This window comes from Heteronotia binoei, chromosome 21 (assembly GCF_032191835.1).
Source record: "Heteronotia binoei isolate CCM8104 ecotype False Entrance Well chromosome 21, APGP_CSIRO_Hbin_v1, whole genome shotgun sequence".
NCBI classification, from domain to species: domain Eukaryota; kingdom Metazoa; phylum Chordata; class Lepidosauria; order Squamata; family Gekkonidae; genus Heteronotia; species Heteronotia binoei.
The window spans coordinates 163,072,963-163,097,271 of NC_083243.1; the positions used below are offsets into that span (position 1 = coordinate 163,072,963).

At 41.2% G+C, this 24,309-nt stretch overlaps 1 protein-coding gene across 3 annotated transcripts in view; it reads left to right on the top strand.

Moving 5' to 3' along the window:
* Nucleotides 1–24,309, top strand: part of PPP6R3 (protein phosphatase 6 regulatory subunit 3) — a 130,213-nt gene that overhangs the window by 67,681 nt on the left and 38,223 nt on the right. Inside the window, exons 15-18 of one of the 3 annotated variants that reach the window (XM_060262922.1) lie at nt 3,302–3,399; nt 9,060–9,114; nt 10,795–10,925; nt 16,827–16,945. In XM_060262922.1, the coding sequence (XP_060118905.1) occupies nt 3,302–3,399; nt 9,060–9,114; nt 10,795–10,925; nt 16,827–16,945 (403 nt within the window). The remainder of the gene's footprint in view (nt 1–3,301; nt 3,400–9,059; nt 9,115–10,794; nt 10,926–16,826; nt 16,946–24,309) is intronic. The other 2 variants (XM_060262923.1, XM_060262924.1) reach the window with 2 other exon arrangements.

Here is a 24,309-nt window from a genome sequence, read left to right on the forward strand (position 1 = left end):
AGCAGTTCGTTTAGTGTGGATAAAAGATTGGGTGACATTATTGAATAAAAAACTTTTAACGTTGGAAGGTCATGGAAATAAATTCGGCTGGCACGCTTAGATGTACTATGGGAAGAAAAAGGTGGATGGTTTTTTCTCTCACCATTACATAAGAAATAATCTGCTAAATATTTGGATGAAGTATAAGAAATATGGCGATGAGAGAAAACCACTATAGATAGTGCCAGCAGAAGTAATAAGAATAACAGCTGAGTCAAGAGAGGGAAAATGGATGTCATACAATCAGCTATTTAAAATACAGGGTGGAAAAATAGAGTTGAAAACTGCTGAGGAATTGAATTGTAAATATGATTGGTTTCAAATGCAACAAATAAAGAGTTTGGTGGAAAGTGATATTAAAACTGAAGGAATAAGACGAGAACAAACAGAAATGGAAAAAGTTCTGCTTGGAGATAATGAAAAATTAATTTCGAAAATCTATGTTACTTTTAAAATGGTCTACGGAAGATGAAGTAGTGAAATCTCAAATGATTAAGTGGGCAATTAATGTAAATAAAGAAATACAGATGGACACATGGGAATATTTGTGGAAGAACTCTATAAAACTCTCAACATGTCAGAGTATTAAAGAAAATTGTTTTAAGATGATGTACAGATGGTATATGACTCCTAAAAAGTTGGCAAAGAGGAACAATAAGATGCCAGATAGATGTTGGAAATGTAAAAAACAGGAAAGTTCAGAAGATACGTAGAAAAAGAGTGGAAAATAAAAGGACATTGGACAATTTTTGATAATGACTAAGTACAAGAGGGATGAGGATATTTTGGTTCTTATTAATTAAGGGTACCTTTAATATTAAGATTTTAAGTATATAACACCAGCAGGGGTCAAGTAACAGGGGGAGGGGTGGGTAGAAAGTAATATATGGGATAGGGAAAAAAAGTAATTTTTTTTAAAACAAAGCATGGAACCATGAATGCCAACATGTACTGTGACATACTGAAGCAGAGCATGATCCCCTCCCTTCGGAGACTGGGCCGCAGGGCAGTATTCCAACATGATAACGACCTCAAACACACCTCCAAAATGACCACTGCCTTGCTAAAGAAGCTGAGGGTAAAGGTGTTGGACTGGCCAAGCATGTCTCCAGACCTAAACCCTATTGAGCATCTGTGGGGCATCCTGAAACAGAAGGTGGAGGTGCACAAGGTCTCTAACATCCACCAGCTACGTGATGTCGTTATGGAGGAGTGGGACTCCAGTGGCAACCTGTGAAGCTGTGGTGAACACTATGCCCAAGAGGGTTAAGGCAGAGCTGGAAAATAATGGTGGCCACAAAAAATGTTGACACTTTGGACCTCATTTGGATATTATCACTTAGGGGTGTACTCACTTTTGTTGCCAGCAGTTTAGACATTAATGGCTGTGTTGTGTAATTTTGAGGGGACAGCACATTTACACTGTTATGCAAGTTGTAGACTCACTACTTTACATTGTAGTCAAGTGTCATTTCTTCAGTGTTGTCACATGAAAAGATATACCAGTACTTAAATATTTACAAAATGTGAGGGGGTGTATTCACTTCTGTGACATACTGTAGGCAGTGGTTTAGAATGCAAAACAGTACAAATTTAAGATCCAGTGACAAAATAGTAAAATTAACAAATTGAGAAAACCTTTTATCTGAGTAACATGAGTGTGAGAAACCAATAAAACAGTAACATGTCAAAATGTGAGAATGTCTGTTAATCACTCTATTGTTATAGGAAAGGAAAGGTCCCCTGTGCAAGCACCAGTTGTTTCCGACTGGGGTGAGGTGCCAAAATGTGGGCATTTCTTTCTCAGAAGTTTTTCCCATCCAACTAATTTACCTTTTAACATGTAACATACATATAGTTTGCCATTAGAAGAAAAATACTTTATAGTATAGTGAAAGATGGGTTTAGTATATGTAATGAGATCAATAGCCAATATCCCCATTTGAACATGTCAATATAGCTAAAAGAGAAATACATTGGATAGTGATGTTCTTGTCCACCTAATTTACTTTTTAACATGTAAACATTATTCTAGTTTGCCATTGGGGAAAAAGAATACAATAAAATATAATGAAAACAGGTTAAGTATATGTAATTAGATAAACCATCAATATCCCTATTTTGAGTATGTCAATACAAAAGATTCTGATACACTGTTCTGAAAGAGAAATGCATTAGAATACTATGTATGTATAACTATACTCAGTGACAGACATAGCATTTATTGATTCATTATTTTAGTATTTCTATTGCATATTTGATCTTATTGCACTGAAATTTCCTGTTCTTGTACAGCCTTTAAAGCTAGCAGCTGTTGGGAAGGCCTGCTACTGTGCTGGTTTTAAAGGGTGGGAAGTGGGGAGAAGCCTAACGAAGTGCTTTAATGGCTGCCAGCCCTTTAAAGCAAGCAGCTACAAGGGGCTCTCTGTTTCTTCCTTCCTCTCTTCCCATCTGTTTGTGTTCTTTTCACTTCCCCCCTCTCCCCCCTCCTTCCCTCCCTCCCCATGTATTTGCTTTCTTTCCACCTTTCTTCCTCCATCCCTCCTTAATTACTTCCTCCCCTTCTATTTGCTTTCTTTGTTTCTTTCTCTCTCTCTTCTTCCACCCTCCTTCCCCTATTATTTGCTTTTTATTTCTCTCTCTTTTCACCTCATTCGTTCTTTCCATATCTCTCTCTCTCTCTCTCTTGTAAATATAGTGAAAACTAAGAAATGAAGAGGGGTTTTATGCCTTTTTGTTTCTGATCTTTTATTGATTGCAATTTAATACTGCTTTTCCTCTAAGGAGACTTAGATTACATTATTCTTTCCTCTTTTTTGTTTATACTTACGGAAAGTAGTTAAATTTGAGTCTAGAAGTACCTTAGAAAGTTTGTAAACTCAAAAAAATGTAAACTTGCTCACAGCTTTAACGGTTTGGCTCATGGAAAACCTTTTTTTGCACGCAACACCTCAACAGCTTAGAAAAAACTTTAGTCAGGGTACCCATTCAAAAATCTTACATTGCCCTTTTTTCTAGTCCTGCTGAAATTTGGTTTAATTCTGCAAATGCAAAAGATGTAATCTTTATTTGAATGGTTACCAAGTACTTCATCATAAAACTATTGTGTTTGGCACACTTGATAGCTTGCGGTTCTTAAGTAATTTTTCCTGTATTTGGTTATTTAAATTAGCAAGAAGTATTTCTGGATCAAAATGGGCAAGTAGTATTTAGACTATTATTAGAATCATTATATCACTGTCGTTGGTCCTGGGGTTGCCAGGCCTTTTCTGATTATCAGATGCAACAAATGACGTCCAATTTTATTGACCAGTTTGGCTTCAACGATGAGAAGTTTGCTGATCAAGATGACATTGGCAAGTGAGTATGGGTTTGTTTGTAATATTGCCTTTATTTCCCACTTGTTTATTTCACAGTGGTTAGTAGTTGCCTCTCTTTACTGATGGTGAGCTGTATTGTATACAGTTAGCCTTGTTTTGTTTCCATGTTTGCTTTGTATGTGTTCATAAGGAAACATTTGTCACTTAAATATGCACCTCCTGTTCACTGTTTCCATTCCTAGCATTTACGTATCCAAATTCTTTTTTGTGTCCATTATTTTAATAGTTAAACAAAATACTCAGTGTGTGGATTTCTTTCATTGAAGGTTCATAGACCTGATCCAGAGTTCCATGGCTTGGAATATACTGTGGTTGGACACAGACTAACTTTTCATAGAAAAGCTGATATTTACCAACACAGCTTCTATATGGTGCTATAAGGAAAGGATTCATAGTCTTAGTCTATAGGCAGATATCGAGTAAATTAATATTGTTCTGATTCATATAGTATTCAGAAGTATTGGCAGTCCAGAAATACATTTTGATTGGTGCAGTTAGATCATTATATTTAAATATCTGAACTCAGTGGATTGGGCTGGGTAAGTACTTAGGTTGTAAGTACAGTATTGAGCTTAGTGGCTTTGATTCTTTACTGCTTGTGAAGTACACAACATTATCATTGATTGGCTCTCAAGATTCAAGTTTAAAAAAGGACATGAAACAGCTTTCCAAACAATGCATCTTTACATAATTTTTTTTCATAGATAAATGTGTGCTATACACAGATCTCAGGAATACATTTGATGAGACCCCTGTGCCTGATAGTTTTCAGAAAATTCTTGAACATTCAGTTTGATTCTGGTTTGCTGTGTGGGGAGAAATTAACTCCCCCCCCCCCCACCGGCCCTCAGAAGCATGAGAGAATGGGTTGCCAAAAATTCCTAAAGTCTCTATTTGCCCCTCAGACTTCTGAATTTCCCCCAGATTTCTACATCATACGGGGCCGGGGGGCGGGGAGATATGGCCTCTATTAAGAATTGTTGGTCTGTTGTAAATAATATAATATACATTTATTTATTATGTTCTTTGTTTGGACCTTTTCTGTGAAGGTTCAATGCTGAGATCTAATGAAAGCAAAATAAAGTAACTATTTATGCAGACAAGTCCTCCATACACTGTATGCTTTGTCTGTTATATAAAAAAAGTTTCTCAAATGATTAATTCAAAGATTTTAAATTGTGAACACAGGCAAAAAGCCCCTTTTATCAGTTTACTTTATTCCAGTTTATGTTATCTGTAGTGTTGTTGATCGATCTACTGTAGGTAAATAGTTATGTCTTCATAGGTATTTTCAGTTGGGAAGAGTTTTTAAAGGGACATGGATCATGCGCCCTCTGATTAATAAGAATATATCGAATCTTTAGGAGAGAAATCCACTTTGATCACTGTTGCTGACTGAAGACAGTAAAAAGTATTGTTTTATTAGACCATGAATCTATTAAGAGTAATGTAAAGTTTATTATTTTAAAACTAATGGTCTGAGCTGATAATGATTAGCATGTACCAAGTTCAGACCTTTGTAGCATTTCACTAATCAGTTGTTGAAATTCCCCCTGTAAACATTTCTGTTCATTAATACTTGTGTCTCTCTTCTTGAACACTACCATTGCAATTCTTTTTTAAAAATTTCCCTGGAAGTAAGCCATGCTTAGGATTGCACTGTATATCACACTGTTTTTAAACAAAAACTAGGAACTTGAACTTTGTTTCTAGAAATGCTTTTAGTTGTATAGTCCCAGTAGCTTAACAGTATGTATGTTTTTATAATAATGGTTTGCACTCTCTTCTAATTCTTGCTGCTTGTTTTACATTTTTTTTGTAACCTTATCTGTCATATTTCTCTACTGTGATTTAGTTGATTTGCTGTGGGACAAGACGTTACTTTCCTAACATCATTTCATAGGTTTTCAAATTTACCATTTGGTAGTCTGTTTTCACATATCAATAACAAAAAATGATAAACCCAATAGATTTCAAAAGGCATCTAAATAGATACAAAGCCAAGACATCTCAAGTTAACATAACCTGTTATTAAAATACAGAAGCACCAAAATTCTTAATTTATAAGTAAAAAGATTCAGAAATTATGGAAGCAGCGTAAAATCAAACAAAACACCAGTGCTGTGTAACCAAAATGATTTTGAAATTATTTATTATCAAACAGAATCCATTTCCCAGCTAAAATGTTGGCTCAAGTTGGTTCAAAACAAAACAATATAAACCATGCACAACACACACAGTATGGCAACTACAAGGAATAAGTCCTGTTGTGAAGAAAAATACAGTGGGCTCTAAAAAGAGGCTTTGGGTGAATGCCCCCACCCTTGCTGTCTTCCTTACCATCCAAGTAAAGGCATTCACTCCTCCCCGCCTCAAGGGGAGCTGATCTCTGCCATCTGGAAAGCAATTGTAATTCTGAGTGATCTCCAGACCTCACCTGGAGATTGACAACAGTGGTTTCAGAGGATGAAGTAGCTGGTTTGGAGGGTGGAGTGTATGGCATTGCACCTGTCTGAGGTTCCACCCCTCCTTAAACCCCACTCTCTCCATGCTCCACCATTTAAATATCCAGGAGTTTCCCAACCTGGAGTTGGCAATCCTATCTCCTTCCCTTTATCTGCCCATCTGACTTCAGCTTTCCATTGCCTCCTCCCTCCCTGTAGCCTCTAGCTAGGAAAAAAACAATCTTTCTCCACAGTGGAGGGGGGAACCAAAGCAGTTTACATCATTCTCTTCTCCTCCCCTTTGATCTGCGCAACAAACCTGTGACTGGTTCAAAATCACCCAGTCGGCTTCCACAGCAGGAACCTGAGTCTGGCAGACCCCGCTCTGAAGCCCTAACTCCTGTGCCCTCCTCAGACACTACCACAGAATCTCCAGGAATTTCCCACCAACCTGGAACTGGCAGCCGTAGTCAGGACTGGCCCCAGTGAGTTCTCGCTTAGAGGCCTTTAGACCTTTCAGACCAACGGTCTCTCTCTGGTAATGTTGTTGGTTTTAAGAACAGGACTTCAGTCTCTCTCTCTGTTTTGTTTTCCTTCCCTCCTTCCCTCTCTGTATCTGGTCTGCTGCCAGGAGACACCATTCCCCCCCCCCCCCCATCCCTAGCTGTTTCCCTTTCAGAGGAGGAGGAGAGAGGAGCTTTCAGCCAATCAAGGGAAGGGATTCTCTGGCTCTTTCCTTCCTTTTCCCTCAGCCAATCAAAGGAAAGGCTTTTTCTGGCTCTTTCTCACCTCCCTCTCTCCCTCAGCCAATTTAGAGAAGGGTTTCGTTCTCTCTTCTGTGAATCAGTGCGACAGGTGGCTCAACCAGTGGGAAAGTGGGGAGAGCCAGCAACTACCAGAACCAAGGTTGGTTGCCTTTTATTGACAGAATAAGCTTGGCTGGCTAGCAACAGCCACTCAGGTGGGAGAGAGGAGCAGACTCAACCAATGGCTCACAAGTACTCTTGATTGATAGTTTGGCGAGCCAAAGGTTGATGCAGTGCAGTCCCAACCAATAGGGGTGCTCGGTTTTGCAAAGACGAAACAGCTTTTATATATATAGGACAGTCCATGTGCACAACAAATAAATTTCTCACAAGTGGCAGCCTAGATCAACAGCATGAAAACTCAGCTGTAGGTTCTCCTAAATAAAACTACCTTATATAGTCCATGAAGACAGTGAGAGAGGAGCCAGTGCCTAAACTAGTAGCCCACTCTAGAGGATAATCTTCACTCCCAAAAGAGTAATAATAAATAATAATTCCGTATAGCACTGTGTGTATTATAGCCATGAGATCCAAAGATCATCTGGCCAGGGCTGGCCTGCCACTAGGCAAACTAGGCAATTGCCTACGGCACCAGCCTTTCAGGGGTGCTGAATTGGGCACCCCCCATGTAACTCAGTGACATTATCGGGGGGGGGGGGGAGCGCCAGAAGCTAGCCTTGCCTAGGGTGACAGACAGTCTTGGGCTGGCCCTGTGTCTTGGAGCTGCAAGTTCTAACACTTAACATTATGCTAGTGGTGGGCTAGATTTGTTTTTAGGGGCTGAGAGAGCTTGAGAGAACCATGACTAGCCCAAGGTCACTCAGCTGGCTTCTTGTGGAGAGGTGGGGAATCAAACCTGGTTCTCCAGTTTAGAGTCTGTCATTCTTAACCACTACACCAAACTGGCTCTCTACCAAAAGAATCTTGGAGTGAAATGCTATTGTTCTAACCTCCTGTATTTGAGAGGCACCAAGGAGAGACTGAGAGGATTACGGCATAAATGTAGCACAAATACAAATGTGGTATAGTTGGTGTGGAAATCCAGTTTGCTGTAGTACTTAGAACAGAGGCATCAAACTCATTTGTTAACGAGGGCCATATCTGACATAATGTCACTTTGTCAGCCCAGGCCATGTGTGCCATAGAATACAATGGAATGTAGTAGAGATATAAACTTTGTGAAGGAGACAGGTGAACTTAATAAGCAGTATTGTTTTTTACTCAAAATACAGCAAAAACAATTGATTTCTAGCTCTGAAAATAATTGATTTATTTGGGAACCTAGAAAAGATCCAGTAAATCTATTTAGCCACATGTAAGACTAGATTTTTGTAAGGGATACCATAAAAAGGGGGAGGTACCTTACAATTTGTACAATCTGTACAAATTAGTTACTTTTTGTACACATTACTTTTAGGAGATGAGTCATCATCTTTGCAAGTATATAAGGTAGTTTTTCAGCACATGACCCCATTCTCCCAGCCTCAGCAGCTGAGCACAGCTGCAACCCATCTCTTGCTCTTTGTTTCCTGTCTTTCCCTGTCCTGCCTCTGAGCATCTCAAGGAGGCACACTGGACTCCTCCCTCCACCACCCCATCCCCACCATCAACAAGCCTGTGAGGAATACCAGGAAAGAACAGCCCCAGGTGACCCAGACAACAGGGTCCTGGCTCAGAAGGAAGGGGGTTTTGAACCTGACTTTCCCGGATCCCCCCATCCCAATTCTTATCCCTCCTGTGTTTTCCACAGAAGTGACAGGACTGAGAGGAAGGCTTGACAGAGAGGCTGTTTCTGAAACCTCTGGGGGTGCTTTTTGTCCTCCCTGACTCCTTTTCCCTCATAGGCTGAGAACAGGAGGAAGAAGGGAGGTTGCTGTGCACCAGCTGCCCTAACACTCTGCCTCCTAGCTCTGTGGCTGTTGAAATATACGACAGCGGCTACAAGCATAGTCAGCTTCAAGAGGGGTTTAGATAAAAATATGGAGCAGAGGTCCATCAGTGGCTATTAGCCACAGTGTGTGTGTGTGTGTGTGTGTGGCTTTTCTTATGTTCTTACAGCTATTTCTGTTACATGTGAAACGGTCCTGAGGCATTCTTTCTGATAGAGGAATAAATGGCAGTCTTAAGAATTGGTCACAATAGTAAACTGAGCATCAGTCGTTGCAAGGGGACTGATTTGTCGGTCTCATTCTTCAAACTGTTCTATATTTGTTAACTTCAGTTCTGGGCGAGTTTGTGACCAAGCTTCTGGTATCCTCTTAATTTTGTTGTCTATCAAAATGCTATTTTAAAAAGAAAAGCACAGAACTTCTCTGATATGAAATGAAATACTGTTTCTAGTATGCCATTTGTCATCTGTTCTGGTACATAAATCTGTACTTTGTTTACAGTGTTTCTTTTGATCGTGTGTCGGACATCAATTTTACCCTCAATACAAATGAAAGTGTAAGTATATTCCAGCTGTCATTTGGGGAAGGGTGTCATTTAACAGGAAGGTAGGCTTAGGGTGCTTCAGCAGTGGGATGTGTGGGTACTAAGGGTGTGCAAAACCCCCCCAGTATTTTTCTCATTTTGGAATATTGGAACAGTCTCTCCCCAAAGAAAGAAAGGTATTTCCTGATATTCCTGAATCCTAATACTGATATGGTATTCAGATTCAGGAAATATTCAGGATTCCCAAATTTTTTCAGATTCAGTGGACCTGGGAATTAGAAAAAGGAGAGGGTCAGCTGGGATGGTGGGAACTGAGAGCACCACATTGCCCTGGCCGATCCTGGACTGGCTTGTCATTGGAGCTCAGTTGAAACCGAACTGAAAAGAATCCAGCCCCAGCCAAGGCTTCTCCCTAGAGGCTCTGCTGAGCAGCCTTGTCTGATCCTGTGGGGAGAGTTCTCCCCACAGACTTGGCTGGGGCTCTGCTGAGCAGCCCGGTTTAAACTGGACTGCCCAGCAGAGCCAGAGCCACCCCCATCCTCTGCTGTTTCTGATGAAGGGGGAAGGCATTTAAAGGAATCACAGTCCCTTTAAATGTCTTTTGCAAGCCGCAAGTGCCCTTTAAATGCAGCTGTCAGGCAATCTCAAAAAATCCTGAATATTTTCAGGACAGCCATTTTTGGAGAGCTGAGTCAGTAATTCACCCAGTAACCAGCTGAGGAAATATCTGATAAATACTGATAAGGTATTGGATATCTTGTGAGGGCCCAGTATATACCAAGCACACACCCCTGGTCGCTATGGAGCATTTTTTCCTTCGATTGGTTTTGGAGAATGTTCTAAAAATGTAGAAAACTTAGGAACAAGATGGGTTACACTGGCTGACTCATTATGGCCCTTTGAGTTTTGTGGCTTGATGTTTTGTTTTTACTTTATGGGGTTTCCACTTCTCATATGTTCCTCTCTTGTCAGATATATGTCATGGTGTTGCTCATTGAAATGTCACTAACAAAGCCAGCAAATCTGCTAAGCCAGTGATGGCCAGCTGGCACTCCCTGGGCCACAGCCACTTGCTCTCTGATGTATCCTGGTTCTGTTGTTTCCCCCTTCTCACTTCATGCATGCAAGATGCATTTCATTTTTTTCCTAGCAAGTTTCCGTCATTTCCCAGATGGCAACTGTAAAAAAGCCATTTGTGGCAAGGGAAAAAAATCCAGTTTTGCCCAGGGGGCGGTGGGGGGGGGGAGGGGAGTCGGTCAGGATCATAGCAGATTTGATTCAGTGGGAGGAGTGAGCATGAGGACCAGCTAAGTTCATTACTATCCTAAACTAACAGGTTGGTTGTGATGAAGGAATGCTCCTGTGAGTTGGTGAAGGGCCTGCAAAACTGAGCCATAAGGCTATTCTGAAAAACTTGAAAATGGCAGATTTATGGAGTGAGCACACTGAACAGCACTATTTGAGTTTATCTTAAAACCTTAAACATGGGAGCCAGGTTTCCTCAGTGAAAGCATATTATTTTCTTTCAGTTTGGGATGTATATACTAATTGTGGTGAGTAGCTTTTCCAGGGTCATACTTTCTGTTTTCCAGAGATTATGTTCAAAATGACTAGGCATTTGTATGGGATGAATATAAGTTCAAGTATATGGGAATGGTAAGATACATGCATTGGCTTCTGAATTTGTTTCAGGGCAACATTGCTTTGTTTGAGGCATGCTGCAAGGAGAGAATACAGCAATTTGATGATGGTGGTTCCGATGAAGAAGATATCTGGGAAGAAAAACACATTGCATTTACACCAGAATCTCAGAGACGATCCAGGTAGACTTAAGATGACAAAGAATATTTCTTTGCTGATTTGAGCTGAAATGCTAAATACATGAATTTTCACTCTGAATAAAGCTACTCACCATTAGATTCTCAGGTGGCCACAATAAAACTGTTCTTAATAAAGTGTTCTGAGAGTAATTAATGTAAGCTGTCCTGTTGAAGGCAGGGTTCTTGTGCTGTTGGTGCATTAGTTATAAAAAGAAAATTGTTAGAAGTATTAGAATGAATATGTTTGTGTCATACAATCTTTCATAATTTTGCCAAGCTTTTGATACAGTTCTTGCCATTTTCCTGATTCTGTCATTTCTTGTATTTTGGACCAGTTTTTCAGTGCACCAGGACAAACTGTAGAGTTTTGTTGGCCCTGGGCAGCTATTGCTGGGCCCATGTAATTGTGCTTTTTGGCACCCTTTCTCATTCTTTTTGTCCTGTTATGTATCCATTCCTTAGTGGATTTGTTGTTACTACTTGGAAGATAACCTGAAACCCAGGAGTTTAATTTTATCATGTTTTAACAATATCTACAAGACTGAGAATCCACTCCTAAATGAGTTTTTAGTTTGTGTCTGCCCAAAGAATTTGCCCCTCAAGTACATTTATTTGCATTAGAATGTAGGGCATTCCTCTTTATTTTGATGAATTTAAATGCATTTCTGTTGTCAAATTACAGGACACAATTAGCAGTGATCTGACACAAGGGTTAGTTTTAATCTGCATCATTAAAAGAAGAAAGCATCAAAATATTTAAAATTGTTCAGATAGCTGTGATTTCATGGTTAACAATCCTCACCCCAACTTTTACACATATATTTTCAAAGTTGGATGGTTCAGTTCAATTTGATTTCTGTTGCATGGTACTTTGGTATGTCAAAACAATACAGGAGGTCTTATTTCTTTGCTTTTTGCTGCTCCACATGCACAGAATGCTCAATACAAAGCAACAAAAACAGGAAAATAACTTCCCCCCTACTTGTTTAGGGCCCAGCTCTTTAAACTTGGAACAAACTTTTTAAAAAAGCTAGTTTGTCACTGAGTTACTAAATTAAAGAATTATCCTGCCAAAAGGTGCTAGAATGCTGATACTTGCATTTAAAAATGGCACCTGCATACCTTCCCATCTTTGCTTCTTTGATAATCCTAACGAGTTATACAGTTCTAAGTCCACTGAAGTCCATTGGCTTAGTGCAATGTAACTCTGCTTAGAAGGCTGTTGTTGGAGGTTGTTGCAGATCCTGTTGTCTGATCTCTGAAGATGCTAGCTATTAAAGTAAATTAGGATTGCCAACAGGCCTGGAGAAAAATGTCCTGTCCCTCTACTAGAGGATTACTGGGATGATACTTACCAGGAAATTTTATTTATTTCCATGCCATGAAAAGCTTCAACTGCTTCTGTCCATTAAGACTATTAAAGGGACGGGGTGTTTATTCCAGGCCTGCAGGCAATCCTAAAATGCATGGGCATGGAAAGGAAAAAGCTGGCATGTGACAGGAATGATGGTGCTTTCACCTTGTTGAGCCTTTACTTGGATTGTAGCTGCTGTAGAAGAAGAGAATCTTTATACTGAACTTCACATAAGAGGAAAACTTTTTCATTTTAAACTTATAGCCTGCTTTTCCCTTGAAGGTTTAGAATTGGTAACATAGCTTAATTATAATGTGTAGAATATTCTATAAACATGCAGTTAAACAAAACACACTGGATTGCATAATCCCTTGCTGTTAATGGACCGCAACACCCATATTTATTCATTTAAAGCAATCATGTAACCTTCCTTTCTCTGACCTCAATCAGGATTCAAGGTAGATAACAACAGTTTGTTTAATACAGACATAACTATCTAATAAATGAATTAAAAATGGTTGACAGAGTCCATTAAAGCTACCTGATAAGCTCGTTTAATAACTGCGTCACATCCTGGATGGAAGGCCCCAAGGGTAGGTACCTGCCTTACCCTTTCTAGGAGGCTGCTCCATAGTGACAGAAAAGGCCCATCACAGACCATATCTTAGGCCTAGAATACTTGTAAAAAGTGCTGTCCACTGCATATCTTACTATCTAGCCCAATAGCTTGTACTTTGGACTGTGGTCTGAATTACATGTTTGTGGGAGATCTGTGATAAGATCTTTCAAGCTATATTTTTGATGTTTAAAAAAAGCAATCACAGGGGACCTTTCTTGGCATTGGAGTTGTGGTGGGTGTAGAAGGTATCTTTGGCATCATTATTAGTAGTGGTATTGCTGCTGTGTTTTGAAGTTAGCGTCTGAGGCCCTGTTTCATGGGGGGGGGGGCAATATGGGTGGCAGCTAAAGACATGGTCCTTTTCTGTTGTAGTGCCCAAGTTATGGAAAGCCTTCCTGCTATTGTTCTAGCTGCTGCCAACCCTGATAGATTTTTGACACAAGGCTAAAAGTTGTTTTCATGAACCTTCATTAATTATTTTTAGATTGGTTTCCTATTTGACAATATGTTTTGTATATGCAGATTCTAGCCTTTTAGACTAGTGTAAATTAAGTGTTTAGTGGTTTTTGTTTTTACTTTTAAAAAATGCTAGCTGTGCTTTCTATAGTTTCTTTTAGATCAGGGGTGGCCAACGGTAGATCTCCAGATGTTTTTTGCCTACAACTCCCATCAGCCCCAGCCATTGGACATGCTGGCTGGGGCTGATGGGAGTTGTAGGCAAAAAACATCTGGAGAGCTGCCGTTGGCCACCTCTGTTTTAGTTGGTTTGGAATCACCCAGAACTGAATTTGGATAAGGTGGTATACAAATATTTTAAATAAATATGGTAAGGGGTTTAGTCTTCTGCTCAACTGGGAATAGTATAAACGTCCCTTAGCTATTGCACATCCTAGGATTCCAGGCATACCAGCAAATCCAGGCATAACTAAGGGAAACTGAACCAGGTGAGTTGTAGTTGACTCTGATTTCACCATGGAACAGGATCATGATCATCCTCAGGTGGAGTCTTTTTTTATAACCCATTACAATTGGGTTGCCTCTAACCAGTTTCCAACCAGGCACTGAGGGACTGTTTGAAGACTTTCATCCTGTGGTTCCTTGACATTTGCAGGATCTTCTGGCCTCTCATTCTGCACTGTCACTCCACTTTCATTTTGGAAGTAGTTATTATGAGAAAAGAAGGAAATTCTAAATGTCTAATGAAAAAAATCTTTTAAAAGCCTTAAGGATTTCACATACTGGGTATTAGGGATGTGCATTCAGATTTTTCTTGTCCAAATATATTTGGAAAAAAACAGTAACCGGAAAAAACCACAAGGAAAAAAACCCCACGGACATAAATGCTCACAGGAAAAAAGCCCCCATGGAAAAATACGTAAAGCACCATAGATGTTTATAATTGTGGATAACCATTAATAATATTCAGTTATTTTAGGATTAAAATAAGTCATATTCACATGCAACAAAAAGGTGCCCATTTTGTTATTTTTATATTGTTATTTTAGGATTAAAATATGTCATATTCACATGCAACAACAAGTGACCATTTTGTTATCAATGAACTTTTATAAGAAGGAAAAACAATAGCAGAAATTAAACTCTACATAGAAATATATATTTAAATAAAATTAAATACTTTAACTTTATTTACAATTTGTCAAACTTTTTTATTTTAATACATTGTGGTATATCCAGTGACAATGACAAAAGACTATCTAACCCTAATAGTAAAAGCAACAATTATTTTAACAACAGTAACAGCTCAGATATAATTCTTCATTGCAAATTAGCCAATCCCTTTAAGCAACTAAATTTATCTTCCGCCTGCTGATATTGTTGCACAGAAGTGGCAACCATGTAATGCAGTGCCTCATATTTCCACTTTTCTACCTCTAGGTGACCTGCCTGTGCATTAGCCAGTGTTAGTTTGTGACAACTAGCCAGTCCATCGAATAGAGATCACACACTGGGATGACTGAAAAGGAACAAGGAATTAAGAGCATTGTGCCCTCACAACAGTTTATCTAGAATCAATAGCTTCATTATTCCAAACATTCGATTATAGGTGTCCATTTTCTTTTTTTTGAAGTAAAATGTAAATACATGGTGGATATGAATTACCCACCTTGGCATACCATGTACACAGCTGGTAAAACATATTTGGCATTTTATCAAAGGTGCCATCTCCATAGATGGTATATTTGTTTAATTCAAGCATAAGAGCTCTATCACCTAAAAACAGAATTCTGTCTGGATTTTTCCACACCAGAATTGTGAGGTATCAGTTGCCTATACTTTTCAGGAATCTCAAAATATATGGGTTTTGGGTTAGGCAAATTACTGCCTGCTCTGTGATAGCTTCTCTTTCTTAAATAGCATAAGTAGTTAAGGCCTCATAGATCTAAGAAGCTAAGCAGGACTGACTATTGCAAATATCTGGAAGGAAGAAATCAATAAACATAGTCGGAATTAATTTTAAAAAATGGCATAATGAAGAATTAATCCACTGGTATCTTGGGCTTGAGGGGGGGGCTGTTTTTTTAGGTAGTTGCACCAAACTTGCCACATAGCATCCAGTGCCTCTCTCCAAAATACCCGCCAAGGTTCAAAAGGATTGGACCAGGGGGTCCAATTCTTCGAGCCCCAAAAGAAGGTGTCCCTATCCTTCATTATTTCCTATGGAGAGATGGCATTTAAAAGGAGCATGGTCCCTTTAGATGTGATGGCCAGAACTCCCTTTGGAGTTCAGTTGTTCTTGTCACAACCTTCTGGTTCCACCCCCAAAGTTCCCAGATATTTCTTGATTGGGATTGGGAAACCTTTTCCACAATTATAAACATCTATGGTGCTTTCCATATTTTTCCATGGGGGCTTCTTTCAGTGTGGGCTTTTTTCCGTGTGGGCTTCTTTCCATGTGGGTTTATTTCCATATGGGCATTTTTCCGTGTGGGCTTTTTTCCTGTAAGCATTTATATCCGTGAGGTTTTTTTTCTTTGGGCTTTTTTCCTAGAACCAAAAAAGCAGTATATTGATATTTTCTGGATTTATTCAGGTGTCTGAATGGTAACTTGCATTTTTCAGGATACTGGGTAATGGATCCCCCCAAAAATTGCAGAAATGTTTGGGAGTAACTGGGAATATCAGGAGCCAGTGGTTCAAGGCTCCAAGGATTTTTTCCCATTTAATTTTACTGTGTGTCTTTGTCTTGCCAGGGTTTGGTCTCAGCTAGCCAGTTTGACGTACCTGGTTCTGTCCTTTGAAATTGGTTTTGTTGGTCTTGCAACATTATATTCGTTGTTCAAATTAGTTTGTACTGGGTTTGTCATTTGGTGTGGATTATCTGGTTGTAATAAGCTTTGATTCTCTGATTTTACATGGATCATGTTAGGCTTGCTGTTCTTCTGCATCAGTGCTTCTGCTGGGATTCCCTGGATTTCTACTATAATTCTGATGATATTAGCTTTAAAAATAGCCCTGCCAATCCTCTGAAAGATTTCCCATAGGGAATAAAGGAGCCGAATAATATTGGAACCTGGACAAAACCCAGATCTAAAAACTGAACCAGTATTTGGAAACCAGATAACTGGGAATACTGATATTTTTCAGCTCCCCGATAGCCAGCTCTGAAAAAATGCTGATTTTTTTTTCCAGGTCTACATCCCTACAGGGTACTGTAGTATGCCATTAAAATGTGGGACACTGACAACTAATGGAAGTGAAAGAACACACTTTTTCTGCTTTGTTGCTGGTTACAATGTCTGTGTTAAAATATGGTTACTCCTTTATTCAAGCAGGTCCATCAGATTTTTCTTACTCTTCTGCCTCCCTGTGGAAGTTTGCTATGTTTAGAAAAGGAGACAATCTCATTTAGTGGAGGTAATAATCTTTCTGTGTGTCTGTCTGTCTCTCTCTCTCTTTAAAAAATAAAAAGCTCAGGCAGTACAGACAGTGAAGAAAGTACAGATTCTGAAGAAGAAGATGGAGGAAAGCAAGACTTGTTTGACTCAAGCACCAATACAGAAGACAAGATGGAAGTAGATTTAAATGAACGTAAGTTACTTCTCACATACTGGATCCATGCAGTGGGCCATTGTTGCCAGAAGTGAGAAGGCGCACTTAGCTTTTTAAAGATTTTTATCAATGTCAATGTTAATATAAGGGCCCACTCCCTAATTTGTTCACCAGATCAGTGGTAAATCTGAGATTGTAAGTAGACTGCAATAAAACCAGGCTACTTTGGACTTGCATTTGTTTAGTTATTTTGGGATTAAATGACACTTTAAGCAACAGTGTAGTCATTATCTTGGGTATAAAGATGCATGGGAAATTGTATGTACAAGCAAGAATGTGTGGTTAAAGAAGTGACTATTTAAACTAAGTGATACATGAGAGTTTTGATTCAGAAAAGGAAAAATGGGAAGAGTTTAAAGAAGTCAAATTGGTTCCATAAACAGCTTTCTGCAGATTAGAGAAATAAAAAAGTATCGTTTAGGAAATGGGAGGAGAACCTTATAACCAAGGATGAATATAAACAAATAAGATCGCTTGGAGAGAGAAAGTTAGGGAAGCTAAAACTCAGTATGAGCTTAGGCTAGCAAGAGATGCTAAAAACAACAAAAAGGGGCTCTTTTCTTATGTTCAAAGTAAGAAAAAGAGCCAGTACATGATAGCCCATTGTGGGGACAGGAAAGCAAAATCATCCATTGTGCAGATAGGTGACAAAGAGAGGAACAGCTCAGTTCCTACTTTTCTCAGTCTTCTCTTGTGAGAGAGGCGATGTTGAACATGGCGGAAATAGAACACACAATGAGAGAAGGAAGTTACAGCCCTAGCATTGGCACAGAGATAGAAACATAAACACCTAGTTTCTTTAAATGAAACTAAGTCCTCAGGGCCTGAGGATCTGCATCCAAGGGTATTGAAAGATCTTGTGGACGTAATTTCTGAGCCTCTGGCCATTTCTTAGCATTCTTGGAGAACAGGTGAGGTGCCTGAAGTCTGGAGGCAGGCAAATGTCCCCATCTTCAAGGAGGATCCAGGTAACACCAACTTGTCAGCTTGACATGTATACCTGAGAAAGTTTTAGAACAGATCATCAGCCAATCAGTCCTTGAGCTTTTAGAAAGGATGGGTGTGATTACTAAAAGCCAGCATGGATTTCTCAAGAACAAATCATGTCAGACTGACCTGATCTCTTTTTGACAAAGTTACTACCTTAGTGGATCAGGGGAATGCTGTAGACATCATTTATCTTGATTTCAGTAAGGCTTTTGATAAGATTCCACATACTGCTCTTGTTGACCCTGGTAAAATGTAGTTTGGATCCCGTGTACTGTTAGGTGGATCTGTAACTAGTTGACAGATCACACCCAAAGAGTGTGAATGGTTCCTCCCCTTGGAGATAAGTGACAAGTGGAGTGCCTCAAGGATCTGTCCTGGGACCTGTTTAAATATCTTTATAAAGGATTTTGATGAAGGAATAGAAGGAAAACTTATTAAATTTGCAGATGATACTAAATTGGGAGGTGTCAAATATAGTAGAAGACAAGAGTTAGGATATAGGATTATCTAGACAAGCTGGAAAAAAGGTAAAAAATAAAATGAATTTTACAGGGATAAAAGAGACTTGTCTTGGCAGTAGTATGTGCAAAAAAGATCTGGGGGTCTTAGTAGACCATATACTGAACATGAGTCAGCAGTGTGATGCAATAGCTAAAAAGGGAGATGTGATTTGGGCTGTATCAGCAGAAGTATAGTGTCCAGATCACGTGAAGTGATGGTATTGCTTTACTTTGCTCTGGTTAGACCTCACCTAGAGTGTTGTGTTCAGCTTTGGGCACCACAATTTAAGAAGGATATAGACAAGCTGGAACTTGTCCAGAGGAGGTCAATGAAGATGGTGAGGAGTCTGGAGACCATGTTCTACAAGGAAAGGCTGAAGGAGCCCGGTAGGTTTAGCCTGGAGAGGAGATGAATGAGAGGTGATATGATCACCATCTTCAAGTATGTGAAGGGCTGTCATATAGAGGATGTTGTGGAATTTTCTGTTTTCTGTTGCCCCAGAAGGGTCGGAGTAGAACCAACAGGTTGAATTACCTGTTTTTAGGTAAAATCATTGAGAGGGCAGTGGCGTTGCAGTTGCAGAGGTTCCTAGATGACGCTTCCGTTCTCGACCCGTGCCAGTCTGGGTTCCGACCGGGCCATGGGACGGAGACGGTGCTGGTCGCCTTGGTAGATGACCTTCAGCGACATCTGGATCGGGGCGGCACTGCGGTACTGATGTTATTAGACCTGTCGGCAGCATTTGACACAGTCGACCATCAGTTGCTAAAGCGCCGCCTCGCCGACATAGGGGTTGGGGGGCTGGCCTTGCAATGGCTTTCCTCCTTCTTCTCTGGTCGGGGACAAAGGGTGGCTATTGGGGGTGAGCGATCCCAGAGGCACACACTTGATTGTGGGGTGCCTCAGGGGGCAGTTCTCTCCCCAATGTTATTTAACATTTATATGCGCCCCCTTGCCCAGATTGTCCGGAGGTTTGGGCTGGGTTGCCATCAATATGCAGATGACACCCAGCTCTTATCTGCTAATGGACGGACGGCCCGGCTTCGCCCCAGGGAATCTAGATCGGGCTCTGCAGGCTGTAGTGACGTGGCTCAGATTGAGTGGGCTGAAATTAAACCCAGCGAAGACAGAGGTCCTTTGTGTGGGTCGCGGCACTCTAGGAGGGGAAATAGCTCTCCCAACCTTCGACGGCGCACCATTGAAACCAGTGCGCCAGGTAAAGAGTTTGGGCGTTTTACTGGAGCCTTCATTATCAATGGAGGCCCAGATAGCAGCCACTGCCAAGTCAGCATTCTTCCACCTGAAGCGGGCGAGGCAGTTGGCCCCCTTTCTGGAACGCCGCGACCTCGCAACAGTGATCCATGCAACGGTCACCTCAAGATTGGACTACTGTAATGCCCTCTACTTGGGACTACCTCTGTGCCGGACCCAGAAGTTGCAGCTGGTGCAGAACGCGTCGGCCAGGCTACTATTGGGGCTCTCGAAATGGGAGCACATATGGCCGGGGCTGCGCGAACTGCACTGGCTGCCAATTACCTACCGAGTCCAGTACAAAGTGTTGGTCATTACCTTTAAAGCCCTATATGGCCGAGGACCAGCCTACCTAAGGGACCGTCTCTCCCCATATGAACCCCAAAGGGCACTGAGGTCAATGGGTAAAAATAAAGTGACCATCCCTGGGCCGAGAGAGGTCAAACTTAAAAACACCAGAACACGGGCCTTTTCAGTCGCGGCTCCGGCACTGTGGAACCAACTTCTGGAGGAAGTGCGGGCCCTGCGGAACCTTGACCAGTTCCGCAGGGCCTGCAAGACCGCCCTTTTCAGACGAGCCTATGCTGACATAGACTGCTGAGTTGCTAAGAATAAAGAACCGCCATCTATAATACGATCATGGAATTATCTAAACTGGCAGAACCAGCGCCAAACAATTTTATTGCTGCCAGATATATTTAATGTAATTTGAATTATGTATCTTAACTTAATTCACTGGTTTTTATATTTAATTTCTTTTAATTGTTAAATTTAAAGTTTTATCTATTCATGTTAATTGTGTGAAATGTTGTTAGCCGCCCTGAGCCGCCTAGGCGGGGAGGGCAGGATATAAATAAAATCTATTATTATTATTAAATCAAGAGTTTTCAATTAAACATTAGGAAGAACTTCCTGACAGAGCAGTTCCTCAGTGGAACAGGCTTCCTCGGGAGGTGGTGGGTTGTCCTTCCTTGGAGATTTTTAAACAGAGGCTAGATGGCCATCTGACAGCAATGCTGATTTTGTGAACTTAGGCAGATCATGAGAAGGAGGGCAGGAAGGGTTGCATCAGTGCTTAGTGCTCATGGCCCTTTCTTACGCACCCAGGGAAATGCCAGTGATTGCCACTTTGGGGTCACGTAGCAAAATTTGTCCAGGCCAGTTTACCAAGGATCCTGGAGGTTTTTTATCATCTTTTGGGTATGAAGCAAGGGTCACCGGGGGGGGGGGGGTACTAGTGAATTTCCTGCACTGCGCAGGGGGTTGGACTTCCAGCTCTATGATTCTGTGATCATATGGTCATGCCACATGAAGCATCATAAGATAAAAAGGCAGGCTGAAGTGCAAATCTGGGAGAGCAATAACACTAGGATTACAGGGATCCAAAATCATGTTTGGACAAAAAACTTAGAAACATTTGAAGGTGGGAAAAATAATTCTAATATTATATTTGTTAAATCATAATGCATATGTTGCTTAATGATGTTTGTTCTTGTCTGTTGAGAAAGTCTTACAGAATACAAAAGATGGTGATGGTGTATGCAACGTCTACAATCTTACACTTTTATCAGTCAGAATGGAGGATTAGCTCCGTCTCTAGTAGGGGTTTGCACTCAGATATTGCTGACATGAACAGATGCCCAGTGTTTTGGGGATCAGATTTGATTTGCAATATCTGATGTTCTTTGTGGTCTCTGTGCAGTCCCACACTTGTGTTTGCACCTGCACACAAACCTGACCTCAGAAAATTCTAGAGCTATCCTCTAAGGTTTTTGATGTGCTTTCGCCTTGCTTTCCTGCCTCAGTAGGGAAAGCATTGAGGTGAGGATGTCTGATGAGGCTTTGCCTCACCTTTGCCCTTTTCCCAATCTGTCTAGATCCTTGTCTGCACCTTGACCTTCTTCATTAACTAACCTCATCTTAGCCTCTCCTTGTTCCTTTCCCACCTCTCTTGTCCCTTGTCTAGCTTCTTTTCCCCCAGTTTCTATTTTCTGGCACAAGAGCCCACAGCCCCAACCACCATCTTCAACATTGACCCTTGGCCCCACTCACAGGGCTGCACCAGAGCAATCAACGTGGTGGATGTGGAACGCTCAAGCAGACAACTTTCTTTCAGAGGGAGAAAGTGACCCTATTGTAGCCATTCACCCCAGCAGAGCTGGCAGGACCCAAGAGCTGCTTGCAGAGGTCTCCCTGTCGGTGCTGCCATTTCACAGCTTCACTGAAAAGTGTGCCAAAAGCAGTCGCTTTCTTCCTGGTGCACCTGACCCAGACAGCATGCAGCAAACCCAGCAAGACTCCATAGCAGATCGTTTGTTCAGCAGCTGTGAGCTGTGCACTTTGGGAAAACTTTTCTGGGGACCCTAAAGCTAGCATCAGCAAAGCTCTGCCTCTGATGCAAGGGAAGCAACAGCCCCATGTCCGAGAGAACTCCTGTTCACTTTTCCACCAATTCCGCTTCTACCCAGATTGTTAAAGAGGATCAGGGAGCTCAAGGCCAAAGTCATCATGGTGGCCCCATACTGACTAAGATGTCCATGGTTCACAGCCCTCATAGAACTATCGGTAGAACAGCACTTAACACTTCCTGTAGAAAGGGACAGGCTGCATCAGGGACCAATACTTCACCCTCGTCCAGAGTGGTATCATCTGACTGCCTGGAAGTTGAAAGGTTGAAACTGTTAAGACTAGGCTATTCATCCCAGGTCACAAAAAAGATTTTAGCTTCAAGGAGACCATCAACAACCAGGATATATAATGTAACGTGGAAAGCTTTTGTATGCTGGTGCCACAGGAAACATATTGATCCCATTCATCCTAAGATACACTCAGAAAGCCAGTTTGGTGTAGTGGTTAAGTGCGTGGACTCTTGTCTGGGAGAACCGGTTCTTGCACTTCCTCCACTTGCACCTGCTGGAATGGCCTTGTGTCAGTCATAGCTCTTGTAGGAGTTGTCCTTGAAAGGGCAGCTGCTGTAAGAGCTCTCTCAGCCCCACCTTCCTCACAGGATGTCTGTTGTGGGGTGGGGGGGGAGGTAAAGGAGATTGTGCCAACTCTGAGATTCAGAGTATAGGGCGGAATATAAATCCAATATCTTCTTCAATTCTTTTATGTCTTCAGGACAACCTGGAATCAGGTATTAAAGCTGCCACTCTGTGTCAGCAAGTGGCAGCACTAGTCACGCTTGTCCCGGAAGTGAATAAGATGAGTTTATCCAAGCATCCACACATTTCTTGCTTCCTAAGAAGCACTTCCCTGTTTCAGACCTCGCAGGTCCACAGATTTCTGACCTGGGAATTCAATACATTTCTATCAACCCTAACTAGGCCCCCATTTGAACCCACTAAAGAAATTGCCTTGACTTATCTGTGCATGAAAGTGCTTTTCCTGATAACCATCACATTGGCAAGGAGAGTGTCGGAACTTGGAGCTCTATCAGTAAAGGAGGATCTCTGTATATTCCACAAGGAAAAGGTGGTTCTCAGAACAGACCATACCTTTTGTCCAAAAATCAACTTCAGCTTCCATAAAACCCAATAGATCTACTTACCCTCTTTTTGTCCACATCCAGTATACCCCAAAGAAAAGGTCTGGCACACTCTGGATATCAGAAGAGCTCTAAAATGTTACATTCATCATACCCAAGAGGTGTGCAAGACAGACTCACTTCATTAACTTATCCCCTCCATACATGGGTAAAAAGATAGCCCGTGCTGCCATTAGTAAAACTGTGCTGTTGTGCATCACTGAGACATATAGAAGTCAAAACATCCCGTTTTCTCCAGGAATTACAGCTCACTCAGTAAGAAGCGTAGCCACAAATGCAGAACTGGCAAATAGAGCTTCAGTGGAAGAGATTTGCAGAGCAGCTACGCGGGCCTCTATTTATACTTTCATCAGACGCTACAAAATGTATATTTATGACTCTGCAGGTGCAGCCTTTGGTTGTAGAATATTACAGTACATCCTGGAGGATTCGGATGGCGAACGCCCACCTGCTCTCTAGGGAGGGACGGTGGCTCAGTGGTAGAGCATCTGCTTGGTAAGCAGAAGGTCCCAGGTTCAGTCCCGGCATCTCAACTAAAAAGGGTCCCGGCAAATAGGGGTGAAAAAACCTCAGCTGGAGAGCCGCTGCCATTCTGAGTAGACAGTACTGACTTTGATGTGACCAAGGATCTGATTCAGTATAAGGCAGCTTCATATGTTCTTCATATGTTCATATGACACTGCTTTTGGAAGTTCCACAAGATGGCCTCCGTCTCAGAGGGAGAACAACCATTGAATACTCATTGTGAAGGGCCTTCTCTGAGGATAGGATCTTGGCCCTCCCACATCACCATTGCCATCCTCCAGACATACACACAAAAAAGAAAAGCAAGTTACAGCATCAACTCAGCTACAGAAAGGAATTATCAGTGTTTTTCACTTCTGTCTTTATTGAGGGAAAATGCCAGTATGGAGTGTCTTTTTCAGCAGGGGCCCAGCAACCAAAGGTTCACTTGGGGATGTTTTCCTGCCCCAATGGACAAGGGAAACTGTTCTACCTCTCTCACCCATTTCCATTGATCCCTCTTGATGACATCTGGTGACATGGTCCTCTC